This window comes from Myotis yumanensis, unplaced genomic scaffold, assembly GCF_028538775.1.
Source record: "Myotis yumanensis isolate MYYU_CA2020_CCGP unplaced genomic scaffold, mMyoYum1.0.hap1 SCAF_7, whole genome shotgun sequence".
Lineage (NCBI taxonomy): Eukaryota > Metazoa > Chordata > Mammalia > Chiroptera > Vespertilionidae > Myotis > Myotis yumanensis.
The window spans coordinates 13,592,024-13,606,312 of NW_027223758.1; the positions used below are offsets into that span (position 1 = coordinate 13,592,024).

General features: G+C 48.9%; 1 protein-coding gene across 3 annotated transcripts in view; it reads right to left on the reverse strand.

The window, feature by feature from the left end:
- SYNDIG1 (synapse differentiation inducing 1) overlaps positions 1-14,289 on the reverse strand; it is a 185,938-nt gene that overhangs the window by 36,447 nt on the left and 135,202 nt on the right. For all 3 annotated transcript variants that reach the window (XM_070419808.1, XM_070419806.1, XM_070419807.1), the window contains exon 3: positions 13,865-14,002. In XM_070419808.1, the coding sequence (XP_070275909.1) occupies positions 13,865-14,002 (138 nt within the window). The remainder of the gene's footprint in view (positions 1-13,864; positions 14,003-14,289) is intronic.

The window sequence follows — 14,289 nt, forward strand, 5'->3', positions numbered from 1 at the left end:
CATGCAATGAGGAAGAAATCTAAGAAAACATACCATGAGTGAGAATAAGGAAAAGAAAGAAAACTCAGAATCACGGGAGTTCCAGATGTTATAATCATCAGGCACAGCCTATAAAATAACTCCGCTTACTCTACTCAAGAAAACAAATAAAAGTAAGTTTAAATATCTTGGCAGGTAATTGGAGACGATAAAAAATGTTACAGCAAATCAGAAAAAGAAGAGACAAAGAAATTCTAGAACTGATAAATTTTGGGAAAAAAAGGATATTATAACTCAGTGAATAAGTTTATCAGAAGTTTCAATACTACTAAAGAAGAAACTGTCAATCAGAATTCTATGCTTAGTAAAAAAGCCTGTAAGGATAAAAGTAATGAAAAGACATTTCCAATGACACAAAACAGAGAGAATTGCCACCAGCAGATCCATTCTAAAGGAAATTCTAAAGAATGTTCTTTAACAAAAGGAAATTATGCAAGCTACAAGGTCAAAGATTTAGGAAGGACTAAGGAACATAGTAAGTGGAATATGTGGATATATACAAGTAAATATTGACAATATAAGACAATCACAACATTGTGTTTTTGGAGGTAGGTATATTTATCCATCTATCTAGCTGTCTGTCTGTCTATCTATATATCCTTTTATTTATATCCAATAAAAATAAGTAAGGCACAAATTCATACTTTGAAAAGATTGATAAAAATATAAAAAAATACAGCTTGCCAAAACAAAAGCTAATTAGACTCATCAATATTAAAGAAATTAAATCAGTAATTAAAAATTTCCTGCAAAAAAGCTCCAGGCCCAGATAGATCCAACCAGTGAGTGCTACCGAAAATTCAACAAATAAATAATTTCAGATTCATAAAACTGTGACAAAGCAGAAAACAAAAAGGAAAGTCTTCACAAATAGATAATACTGCTACAAAAATTAAGGAATAAATGATCAGAAAGGATAATACAGATCAATCTCTCCCATTAACACAGATGAAGAAATCTCAAGGAACACAGAGGCACACAAATTCAACAACATATAAAAATTATGACCATGAGAGTTTAAGCATATGGAATTGGAATTGGAATTTCAAGGTCAGTTTCACATTTTCAAATGAGTTAATGCAATTTACCACATTGAAGATGATTATAGAAAGATTTACAGATTAAAGGAAAATACTCAGAATTATGTTCATTTGCACAAAAAGCTTTTGATAAATTCGACATTCATTCATGATAAAATTTAAAAAGGCACTAAAGATCCTACTTAACAATGAAAGTTGGACATTTTCCCCTAGAGACCCAAGACACGATAAGGATGTCACTTACATTCAACAGTGTTTATAAGTGCAGTAAGAAAATATATTTTAAAAAATGAATGCTTAGGGATGCAAATTTAGGGGGTAAAATAATAAAGATATAAAAGGAAGTAAGTCCATAGAAGCTATTACAGTGTGTAATGGTAGGGACATGGGTTGTGATCAGGTCGGAGCAAGGAAGGGTGGAGTTTGGGATCCTGGGGATATTCTATTTCTTGTCTTGGATGATGTTTACGTGGCTCTGTGCTCTAAAACAATTTGTCAAGCAATACAAATTTTCAAACTATGATAGGTTTGAAAATCATCTTCACATTAATGGTGTTAAAACAAACAAGCAAATACACACAAAAACACATGTGGAAAGGAGAAGAAAACCCATATTCGGGGTGATTTTCTTTCAGCCCCTTTTCCTTTTTTCTAAATTTAAAAAATATACAATAGCATATCTCATACCTGGAGAGTTCAACATTTTTTTTTTTCAAATGAAGACATTAAAAGAAAATACTTAACTACTTTTTCTAACAAACAGTTAGATGCCATGGGATAATTTTTGAAGCCACAAAACTGTCTTTGTTCGAAGGAGAAATGGGAAATAACAGAAAGCAATTAATTTTGCCATGGAAGAGTAGTAAATCAAAATCAAGCAGCACTGAACTGAAAAGAAAATGTGACCTGAATACATTAAACTAGAATCTCTATGAGCCAAACATCCAACACCCACAGAGAGATTCTCCCAGCGTCCCCGTGTTTCCTTCTGACTCTGCCCACCGTGAGCGTGCTGTGCGCAGTTAACCCGCTGTGTGATTCTGCAGAAGTTTAACAGCTTTGCTGACCTCCAGCTTCCCCACTTGCTGCATCTATAGAGCCTGCCTCTCCTTCAGGGGTCCTTGTGAGGATGAAATAAAATCGACCGTAACCCTGTTCTGAAAAAGTAGCTCTGGGTGTACTAGCATTTGAAGGATTTAAACATAGCACAGACCCCAATCTGCACAGGGTCTATAAGCCTTTTTCATGTGTAAAATGGTGATAATTTAATACCACATTTAACAGGCCTGCTGTGATAATTAGGTGCATGCAAAGCACTGGTACATAGCCTCGTTAATATTCACAGCAACATTTTAGTTCCATGGATGCGTGAAGGGGCTTCACCCGACCCCCTGCAGTACCGTTTGCCAGAGGCCTGAAGTGGGGGTCCTGCCCTTGCCCAGCAGGGCACCGTGGCTCTCAGCAGTCCAAACAGGGTTGCCCTGGGAAGGATTACCCTCTCCAATGTGGGGTCCAGTATGGTTGACACAGTTTGAATTTTGAAAAAATGCTGAATATCAGCTTATTATATCACCTGGTTTAGTTTCGCTGTCAGGCGCGGTCCAGAGCAGAATGAGTCGACATGCTAAATTTTCTTTAAAAAAAAAAAAAAAAATATATATATATATATATATATATATATATATATATAGATTTCAGAGAGGAAGGGAGAGGGACAGAAACATTAATGATGAGACAGAATCATTGATGGGCTGCCTCCTGCACTCTCCCCACTGGGGATTAAGCCCGCAAGCCAGGCATACGCCCTGACCAGGAATGGAACCATGACCTCCTAGTTCATAGGTCGAAGTTCAACCACTGAGCCATGCCAGTCGGCTACATGCTACATTTTCAACCGCCCAGCACCCTCAGAGGAGGGGGGCTCACTAGGGGGACTGAGGGGCTGCCTCAGGTTGTTGGATATCCAGGAAACTCTAGCCCAGCCCTTTTGTCTCCAGGAGGAGGGACATCAGACACATCTTCTGTGCCTCTGAGTCATTAAGCCTCACGCCTCTCAGGCTCATCCCTGCCTACTCTGCCCCAGGTCTCTCCTTCCTGACAAACCCAGGCAGGCCATGCCACTCCACCTGTGGGGGCTGGACAAAGGACCCCCTCTCCAGAATCCCTCCACTGCTCCAAGAGGTTCCGTGTGATGAGCAGCCAGCTCCCTCCACTGGGAAGTGTTGACCAGCCTGGTAAGGCACCTGCTTGTTTTTCTTTCCTCCCTTCCCTACCTTGTTTCCATGTGCCCTCACTTTTGTGGGCTTGGGACTTCACCTCCAAATAAAGCATTAGCACCCTAGCTTGCTGTGGGGTCTGAGTCCTTGGGAGCCCGGAGCAAGGCCAGGAGGATGCAGGCATTTCTGCTTAGTGCTCATGGGCCACCCTGCTGTGGGGCTTGGTGTCTCCTGGGCTCCTAAGAGAAGCAGGGGCCTGTGTCCAGCCTGGATGGGCCAGCCCTCCCTCAGTCACTCTGTTAAGAGCACTCCCTCCCCCAGTGTCCGCATCCTGTGGAGAATAAGCCAAAATCGATACCATGGAAAAAACACTACACTCTGTAATAACTGCAGCTCTTTCTGAAACAGACATAAAATGGAATGAGACAGTCCCTAAAGAGGTAAACTATGTGCTGAAATATTAGGACAGGAACAAGGAGAAGCACATGCAGCCCTTCCCATAACACAGAGCCATAATCTCTACTGCACACACGATTTCTTTCCCCCAACCTGCACGGTTATGTGTAGACAGACGCAAGTGGACATGACATTCATCATCTGTCTCCTGGGAAGCATGGCTCCAAATGCATTCTGGGAGAAGGCTGTGAGAAGGCCTTGGGTGATGGGCTGGGGCAATCTCTCTCCTGATCCCCCAGGGAGGAAATGACCCCATTGCCTTCAGCACACCCGGGACACTGCATGTTCCCTTCTGTGGCACCCTGAAGCTCTCTGCACCCCAGCAACAAGGGCTGGTGTCCCTTTGCACCCTGCACAGGCTGCAACACTTGTGGGCAACAAGTGACACCGTGTGGTTTGCATAGAGACAAAACATGCAAATAAGATGTCCCGCCGATGGCCACTGAAATCTCCTGAGTGGGGCTGGAGGGCAGGGCGGGGACCCAGAAAGTCACCCATCCAGAAGGTGACTGCTGAGCCATTCTGGCTGTGAGGGGAAGGGGCAGGTAGTGCAAAGACCCAGAAATGACATGTGTAGGTAAAACACATGTGTGGGGAGTGTCAAGAAGCAAATGGCATGAAGAGAATGTCACATTTAAGCATCTCTTTGAAGAGCTCTTGGCAAATTACACACACACACATACACACACAAATAAACACAAAACATCTGACTTATTGCAGTTCCAGGAGGTCAGAAGTCTAGGCAATGAGCAGAAGTCCCCAACAGTTCCCTGTTCTCTATTTTCCAATCACCTCACCAACCTCACATTCTTCCAAGGGCAAATCAACATGTTCTTTTGACAGTAAAAACTGAAACATGGAGGACGTCTTCTAAGTCCTCATGGCCTTATTGGTTTGCTTATTTTTGTAACACCGGCAGCACGGTGGCTCAAGAACCAACTGTGAGAAAGAAATCCAACAAACAGCATCCTGTGGCAGGCTAACAGAAACCAGGCCCTCACTCTCCCTGAGAGGCACATGTCTTGACAGTGATTATAGAAGTTCGGGTTCTTGCTGAGAAATGGACTGCAAACACTGAGAAGAATCCTAGGAGCCAGCCATAAGCGATTGGTATTACCATCTGGAGTAAAGATTCAGGAGGCCAACATTTACTTCCCTTTGCAACAGCGATGGTGTCCCTCATGCGCTCTACCAGGGCTGACCTGAGTGACAGGTTTCACACCCCCACTCCCATAATTGTTTCCCTCCGCCTTCGCAGAATTTGCAGAGCTGCTTATTGAGAGAGGAAAAGGTGCAGCCTGCAATGAACTTGACTTATATACCTACTCTGCTGGAGAAAGTCAAATTCAGGAGAAATAGTAATGTTCGTCTATATCATTCATCAGGATTGTCTGTTTCTCCTCCATGATTTAATAGTGTACAGTCCTGATGGAGTCAGGTGGGGGAACGATAGACAGATCCCTGGGAGCTGTGGTCAAGGTTCCTATCTCACTGAGAAAAAAGGGAAAGGACTCTGGACTCAATATGTTTCTTCCCTATTTGGGGGTTCGTAAGTCTAAACAAGGCCTATGGTTTCCTTTAACACTATTTGGGTAGAATCTGTCACCAAGTACTTAGTTCATTGAGTACCAACCCATAAGTGGGCAAAGATGCTGGGGCGTGGGGGTTGAGGCTCTACCCCCGAGAATGTAACCTGGGACTGGCTGGTCGACTTCTCAGGGCCCATTCCCTTACCCGAAAGTGTGGAGAGGAGCCCTGCCCTCAGGCCTGCTGCAATGTGAGTGCGGGGAGGTGTGTACGGTGCCTGGAACAGCAAATGCTTGGTGCACATTATTATCAGCACCCCATTACCCTCACATTCTCCCTTCCCGCTTTGCTCCGATGTCATGGCAGCATCATAACCGGTCCTTTGCCCACATCGCTGAGTTCCTGCATCTCGTCTTGTGGTCTCCCTCAGGCATGTGGGCAGCCCCGGCGCATTCCTGCTCTGCCCTCACTCCAGCTGCATGTGCACTCAAAAATGTGGCAAAGGAGCCCCTGGTGAGGACCAGGCTACCAAGGCCCTTCACCTCCACCAGGGGCCACAGTCCTGCCATGCTCTCTCTGAGCCCCTGGTGCAGTCTCGTCACTCTCCCTTCCTCCCCAAATTTCGACACCTGCTCCTCCAGCCCAGCTTCCTGACGGCTCTCACCCACCTCCCGCCACTCTGCATGAACTCACAGCTCCACTTCTCACTCCACCCATCTGCTCAAGAACATCTCTCCAAACACTATTTCACCAACCGCCCCCCCCCCCCCAAAATCAATTTTCCCTCTTTGCTGGATTATGTTCGTGAGCATAAAAATATGCTACCATTTCTCCCACTTAAAGAAATGCTCTTGACATCACTTTTCCTGTTAGCGACGACCCAATTCTCTCTGTTTACAACAAAATTCTTCAAAAAAGGTAACTCGATGTACCATACCCAACTGGTCATTTCCCATAATGTTTTAAGAAACTTTCAGAAGTATAACATACCTACAGAAAAGTGCACAAATCATAAGTGTAAAGCTCGGTAAGTGAAAACTAGTCCACTTATGAGTATGGTGGCAAGTGTGTAGGCAGCACCCAGAAATCCCTCTTGTGCACCCTGCCCAGTGCCCCGTTCTAGCTCCCAGCAGCAGGGCATGGTGTTGCCTGGATCTTTTCCTCCTGATCTCTCTTGAGTCCACACCAATGGGCTTTTCACTTCCCCCGAGACTGCGCTTGTCAGTGTTGCCACTGGCCGCATTGCTGAGAGCTTAATGCTCAGACCTGGTCTTATATGCCTATCCTCAGCCTGGATTTCTTCCTTGAACCCACAAAATGCTCACACCCAGCTGCCTGCGGTGCCTCTACCTGTATGCTCGCAGGCATTTCGAACCTTCCAGAGGAAAACGATCAAAGCCCAGCTCCACCTGCTCCTTTGGCACCTACACCCCTGGCCAGTGGAGACTCCATCTTCTAGTCATCCTGTTCTCTCCTCCGTTCGCACCCATAACAGAGATCTCGTGGCTATCCTTCCGCAGTCCATCCTGTCCCGCTCTGGTCACTAAGTCCCCAGCAGAGACTGCAGTCCAGACCACACCAGCCTCCAGCATGGGGGCCCTGTTTCCACCGTGCCCTCCACAGGCTCCTGAGAGGGTGCCGATGGTGTCTGTCCCTGCTCAAACACCCCATGATATCTCACCCCAAAGAAAAGGCCCAAGTCAATGTTACTGCCTAAAAGGCCTTGTGGGGTCTGCCCCCACACACCCCAGTCTTGTTACTTCTCTTGCCTCTCTCCCTATTTCCACACCCAAAGGGCACCTGCCTCAGCCACAGGCCCCCACGTCATTCTCAAACACACCTGGCATGTTCCTACCTCAGGGCTTTTGCACTGGCTGTCCCTCTGCCTGAAAAGCTCCTCCTCAAGAGATCCTCATGGCTCAGCCTGTAGTTTTATTGTGAAACTAGAGGCCCAGCACACGAAATCGTGCGAGTAGGGTCCCTAGGCCTAGCCTGCGATCAGGGCCATCTTCTGCCCATTTGCCAGTCTCCAGGCAGAACAGCGCCTCTGCTGCTGCCTCTGCTGCGGGGGGCGGGGGGTAGGTCGCTAGCGCGCCCGCAGCTTCCATCAGTGCCACAAGCCCCAGCAGCAGCTGCAGCTGCAGCGGCAGTGGTGTCTGCGTGAGGAGACCCAAGCAGACAGCGCATTCCATTAGCAGCCAGCCCGGCGCATGCGTATGGAGGTCAAGTGGTTGGCGCCTGCTTTCCCGCCAGCCTGAGCCCTCCAGCAGCCGTGCACACATGGAAGTTAAGTCACTGGCACCCACTTTCCTGCAGGCCTGAGCCCTGGAGCAGCCGGGGATGAGCTTGGGATCCCAATGGCCTGATAGCCAGCCTGGTCCTCCCACCATCCACCCCAGTTCCCTCGTTCACCATCGCTGATCCATCGGAGCCTGCAGGTCTGGGGGAGGGACCAAGAGGTCAGCTATTCTGCCCACTCGCCAATCCCCAGTCCCGTCCCGCTGTCACGGCCTGCTCCCCTGTGGTTCCCCTTCACCTGCAGGCGGGAGTGAGGGGTTAGGAGAGGTGGGGGAGGGGAGGGACTGAGAGGTGGTCAATGCACCTCATGGCGAATGGTCGAGTGGTCATTCCGGTCATTACACTTATGGCCCCTAGCCTTTTATTATATAGGATGCTATCCTCTAAGAAAGCCATTCCATGATCACCCTTCTAAAAAATGTATACCCCATATCCATTCCTTCTCCTTTATAACTTCTCACTGTTAGGCCCTCTATGACTTACTTTTGTTTGTTCCCTGCCTCTCAGCACTAGAACGTCAGCTCTGTGAAGCTGGGGTTCTGTTTCATGCACTGCTGTATCCCTGCGCTCAGAACAGGGCCTGATGCAGAGTAAGCGCTAAGTAAATGCCGGATGAATGAATGGATTTCAAGGATGTAGTTCCTGGCCGGGTTGGACTCTCGTTCTTCTAGGTTTTAAAGAGATTCCTTCTTCCTTAATTTATTCAATTCCCTTTATTGGTGCCATTCATAAAATTCATAATCTGATTTTTTATACCCTTTCCTCATTTAATTATTGTTATAATGTTGCAGTTAGCAAAGGAAAGAAACGTTTTATGAAATAAAATGCTCAGATGTGGAAGCCACCTGCAGCAGGTGCTGGGCATGTAAGCGTCTGGCCTGCCCCTGCCCAGTTCCAGACCCAAAGCCTCATGGGGGAGGGTCTCCAGCTTCAGTCCCCAGCTGGCACCTGCCATGTGGGAGTGAGTAAGGAGCCCTGTTTAGAACGGGCTTCTCTTCTTCACTGCACCAGCCTCCTAGCAGAGTGGGGGTCTGGATTTAGAAGCCGGTACCGTGCTTCTATTTTTGTTTTCAGACAGATAAGAAGGTCAAAGTTTTAATGCAAAAAAATTCATTTTAAGGTGTAGAAATATCTCCATTTGCATCAAGTGCCAATACTCGCTACCTCTCCGATTTTTATAAATTATTTAATCCCTTGAAACCAGTTTCTTCATCCATAAAATGGGGATAATAATCTCCCACCTTTCAGACTCATTTCAAAGATTGAATAAGTGTGCATATTAATTAACTCACAGAAGTTGCTCAGCAAATTATGGATTCAGTTCTAACCTCCACATCATTCAGAAGCATCCATTCCTGGATATCCTACCAAAACTGCACACAACACTTTCCTCTTTATAAAGTGGTTTAGGAAGCTCGTGTGCATTGGGAGCTGGATCGGTTAACACTGTTGGCATAAAATGATGTCTGGGACAAATGCTACACTCACCCTCCTCCACAGGCCTCCATGCTGAGTCCTTCATCACAGTCAGGCCCAAGCAGCTGCCTTTTCCAGGGATGGCTCTGAGCCAGGCATCCTGGCAGCCCCAGCCCCTTGCCAGCCAGCTCGGGCCTTAGGACACCTTCCACCCACTGAACCTTGGTTACAAGGCCACAGAGGGATGCCCTGGCAGTGCCACGTCACAGGCTTGCTATGAGATCATGCATGGGCAACAGCTACTTAAACTGAAGCAGCATCAGGACCAGCGGGAGGGCTTGTTCACATCCAGGTTCCTGGACCCACCCCAGAGGCATGTAACCGTCTGAGTGGGTCTGTGGTGGGGCCAGGCAACGCGCATGTCTCATTGTGTGAGGGATGCTATGCTGTTGGTCAGGACCACACCCCGAGTAGCAGGTGCAAAGTATGGAACATGGGACCAACACTTAGTGATCAACACATTTCCCACTTGACAAGCACTTTTATTGCTTCCATTACTATGATGACACCTTTCTCAATGATAACGTCTGTTGGAGAAAAGACCCTAAGTCGTCTTTTCCTAGGGGTCTCTTCATCCAGGGCCCCATATGTGGACTGACAATTTGGATTTGCAGGAGAGCGTGCTCAGCACCTGCTGCTTTCCCTGGCACCTGTGGGGACTCCCTCTCTAACTTCACTTCCTGAACACCTGGTGAGCTCCATGCCACAGGTCATTTTAACACCACTTTATGGATCAAGACACTGAGGCAGGGGTCCTCAAACTTTTTAAACAGGGGGCCAGTTCACTGTCCCTCAGACCGTTGGAGGGCGGGACTATAGTTTAAAAAAAAACTATGAACAAATTCCTATGCACACAGCGGCGGCAAAAACACCCGGCGGGGCGGGGCGGATAAATGTTTTCGGTAGGCCGCATGTGGCCCGCGGGCCGTAGTTTGAGGACCCCTGCACTGAGGCATGAAGAAGTTACCTACCGATCTGGGCCCAGGTGAAATAGGACAGAACAAAAACCACCCTGGGTTTTGTGAGTCCAGGGAGCCTGTGGATTTGTCCCACCACTGTCTCATGTCGACCAAACGCAGATACTGGTTTTGTTTTTCTAAAATGGCCCTGCATGTTCCCTTGACCTCACTGAGTGGTTATTTGACAAAGTGCAAACACCATCTAATTGTCAGTGACGCAGTGAAATAGGATCTGTGATAGATGAAGAAAAACAGCCGTCACACTGGTGTCAAAGATTTCCCTGTGAACAGCGTTGGCACTTGGGGAGCTTTGGCTTCATCAATATTCCGTTTGCTCTATTCTGACGTCAGCACTCCAGCCCCCAGGACCTCTGGGAAGCAGGAGGCATTGGTGACAATTGCAAAGGACCCTGTAGGGATGGCTCTGGGTGCTCGTCTCTCCGGTGCCCTCCTCTCTCCAGAACTCCCAGACGGCCTTGCCCGAGAAAGCACTGATTAATGTGGTGTAATGGCTCTCAGAGCGTCTGTTCATTGCAGGTAGTGTGCACCCTTCAAATGCCTGCGGAAGATGGTGTGCCTGCAGACAGGCTGTGCTGAAGCCTGTGTGTCAGGGGGGGTTGCCCCCTGGTCTGCAGCCGAGCCCAGAACCACACAGCGTGGACGGTGATGGAGAGAGCTGCGGGGGCCTGGTCAGCCTGGCCCTTCCCAGGTGGACAAATCTGGTTACAGACCCCGTAGAGGGCACTTACCTCCAGAGATTTATTCTCTGCTTTGGTCCCACTAACGGGAAATCCATCCTCAAAGCACAATGAAAAGGACTGAAAGCCTGGGACCTCTTCTGATCACCACAGGGAAAGCAAGCCCTAGACTCCTAGACCCTCGCCTTCCCCTCGGAGAAACATGACCAGAGGCCTCCACGGAAACGGCCGTTCACATTTACTGTTGAACAAATAATCGGAATCCTCTTTCTCATCAAAGGTATGAAATGTCATGACGGGTCAGACCCAAGTCAAAGAGGTTTCTACCATGTGAAGAATAAAATTACTTTCTGAGAAAGAGACTCTAAATGCTCGTCTCTGGAACTGTGGTCTTGGTATTATAAGTACACTCTTTTAGACAAAGACCCTACGCGCAACCTGCCCTGCACTGGAGACAGGGATTCACCGGGACACGGGGAGCAGCCAAGGCAAGGGACGGCCTCTCTGTCCGGCCTCACAGACAACCTGTCCTTGCCCTCCCATTTCCCCAGGGCTCGCTCCCCCTGGGTGCCTCCAGATGCATTTATGCATGTGCACTTCCACCTTCTGGAACAGGTAACAGCTGTCCTAGTAGGATCCAAGGTAAGAAAGTCAATCCTACTCTAAAAATGGGCAATTAGCCCTAACTGGTTTGGCTCAGTGGATAGAGCGTTGGCCTTCGGACTGAAAGGTCCCAGGTTCGATTCCGGTCAAGGGCATGTACCTTGGTTGTGGGCACATCCCCAGTTGGGGGGTGGGGAGGGGTGGGCAGGAGGCAGCTGATCGATGTTTCTCTCTCATCGATGTTTCTAACTCTCTATCCTTCTCCCTCTCTGTAAAAAAATCAATAAAATATATATTTTTTAAATTGGCAATAAGAGCTCTGCTATGGACAGCACCTCCTGCTGGGGGCTAGGTCAAGGCTTTCCCCAGGAGGCTGAGAGTGACCTGCTCTGTTTAACCTCACCATGTGGCAGGACTGGGATGCAGGAGAGAGGGTTGACATCCATGTTCAGTTCATAGGAAAAGCCAGAAGTCCCACAGTGTGTGAGAAGCCATTTCTCTTGGCTCCATCCTGACCTTCCCTATCGTAGTGAAGCTGCTCTTGTCACTGCAGCACCATAACCCAGGTTGGGGTGCCGTGTACACAGAAGCGGGTAAGCTCTCCTCCTCTGGGATCTTCTGCCAGCAGGTTCTGCACCGAAGCATGTCTGTCCATAAGCCTTTCTCCAGGCCCCAGCCTGTGTCCCAGTCCTCAGCATACACAGTACCTACATTTTCTCCTTGGAGTCTAGGCACACCTGGACTTGCTCTGCCCAGGCTCCTACCAAACCTGGAAGCTGTGCTTTCCAGCCACTGCTTGTGCCTCCAAAGAAGGGAGGCCTGTGGCATTCTTGGACAAACTCACACAAGAGATGTTCAGGTCGACCCTCTAGGCCATCGATGGACGTAGAGCAACTGCTCAGCCCCACCTCAGCCGTGCGGGACTTTCCCATCACCCTCCCCACCCATTACCCTCCAGAACCAGGACCACAGGGAAGCCCTGAGCAGGGCCCCACCTTGTCCCTCAGCTCCTTCGCCCCTGCCCTGAAGGGCCTCGGAGTGCCCCTGCTAAGAGGTGCGTGCCCTCAGGAGTACCACCACCTGTCAGCTCACCGCTCGCTCCTGCGTGGTGTCAGGAAAGGGGGTCAGGGGTAAAATAAAGGGCACAATGGGACTCCTGTCACAAACCAAACAAAAACCAAATCAACACCAAAACCAGCGAGAAGCAGTGAGAGGCCACTGCTGGGCTTGGCCAAGGAATCTGTTTTTAAGCCGAGAGAAATAAATATTTCAAACAAAAACACTGTCTCACATTGATGTTTCAAACAAAGTAAAGCGAGTAGTTGAAAAGGACTGAAAGCCTGGGACCTCTTCTGATCCCCACTGGGAAAGCAAGCCCTAGACTCCTAGACCCTCGCGTTCCCCTCAGAGCAACTACTGACATCTATGTTCAGTTCATAGGAAAAGCCAGAAGTCCCACAGTGTGTGAGAAGCCATTTCTCTTGGCTCCATCCTGACCTTCCCTATCGTAGTGAAGCTGCTCTTGTCACTGCAGCACCGTAACCCTGGTTGGGGTGCCGTGTACACAGGAGCGGGTAAGCTCTCCTCCTCTGGGATCTTCTGCCAGCAGGTTCTGCAACTACTGGCAGTGTTAGTGGTGACAATTGCGAGTAGTTGCTCGCCTTCCCCTTGAGTAAAGCGAGCAACTACTGGCAGTGTTTGCTGCCTCAGTCCCAGAACCTTGCAGCTGGAGAGGGAAGCCCAGGGAAGCCTGAGGCACATCCCAGGAGCCAGGAGTGCAGAGCCATGCTCTCCCCGGCCAGCCCAGCAGCTGCCTTCCTCTCTGCTGGGCTGGGATGGTGGTGCTGCTGGAACCTCGTGCTTCAATGGGCAAGTATAAATGTCTTCCCTTGATTAATAAAAATGGGAAGATAGGTTATTTTTGAAAGAATGCTTTTCATTTGCTAGAGGAAATCTTTCAAAGCCTGGGGTCCATGAAGGCACACCAAGGAGGATGCTCTACAGTGAAAGAGGGCTAGACATCGAACCCTTCCGAAGCCCTCACACTGGCCACCCACCAACATACACCATTTCTGCTGGCAGAACATTGACTGGGGGCAAGGACACACAGGCGGCTGTGAAACTAGAATCTATTTTATCGAATGAGCCTTTCACAAAGAAAACGCACCCCCTTTGAGTCCATTCTCAGTCGGTTAGATGTCCTCACCCTGGGCACAGTGCTTTCCAGCACTGGGTCAATGCCACTGCCAAGGCCCAGGTGCCCGAGTGAAGGCCAAGCTCCCCAACCTATCTGCTTTTCCCCAGTGGACACCGGTTTCCGTTATTCAGCCCTTTCCCGGAAGACTGCCCACCTTACCTTGGGGAGCCATGGCGGCAGTCCCAGGATGACTATTGAGGTGAGGTGGCCCTGACCCCTGAGCTCCTTGTGGCACCCCGACTTACCCAGGCGTGTTCTCCAGCCATAAAGTAAAGAGTCCTCTGGTGGCACGAGTAGAAGGTCTTTCCTGACTCTCCTCCTTACTGCTGGGTGTGCTGTGTGGGAGTGGCCTTACCTCGTGGGACAGGTAGAAGGCTGCAATGCCTAAAGGCCAGAAGCAGCAGAGCATGGAGAAGACGCTGAGGCCCAGGTGGTCCCGGGGGGGCATCATGAGAAAGTTGTCCTCGCTCTCTGTATCACTGGAGTAGTTGCTCTGCAAGAGAGAAAGCGGGGATGAAGAGTGTTAGTAAAGGAACCACTCTGCAATGCCCTCTGAATCTGGAGGTGGAGGTGGAGCCTGGCCCCCGGGAACGTCACTGTTGTTGATATTGCCTGCAAGTGCTACCCCTCAAAAGGAAGTGCCCAGCCGATGGAACTCTTACCAAGAACAGGAAGAGAAAAATTGCAGGCACAAGGTTTTGGGTCATTCCACAGATGACAAAACCCTATAGGAGTCAATTACTCACAGATCTTTGGGAGGGCCGGGCAGTGGGGGTAAAG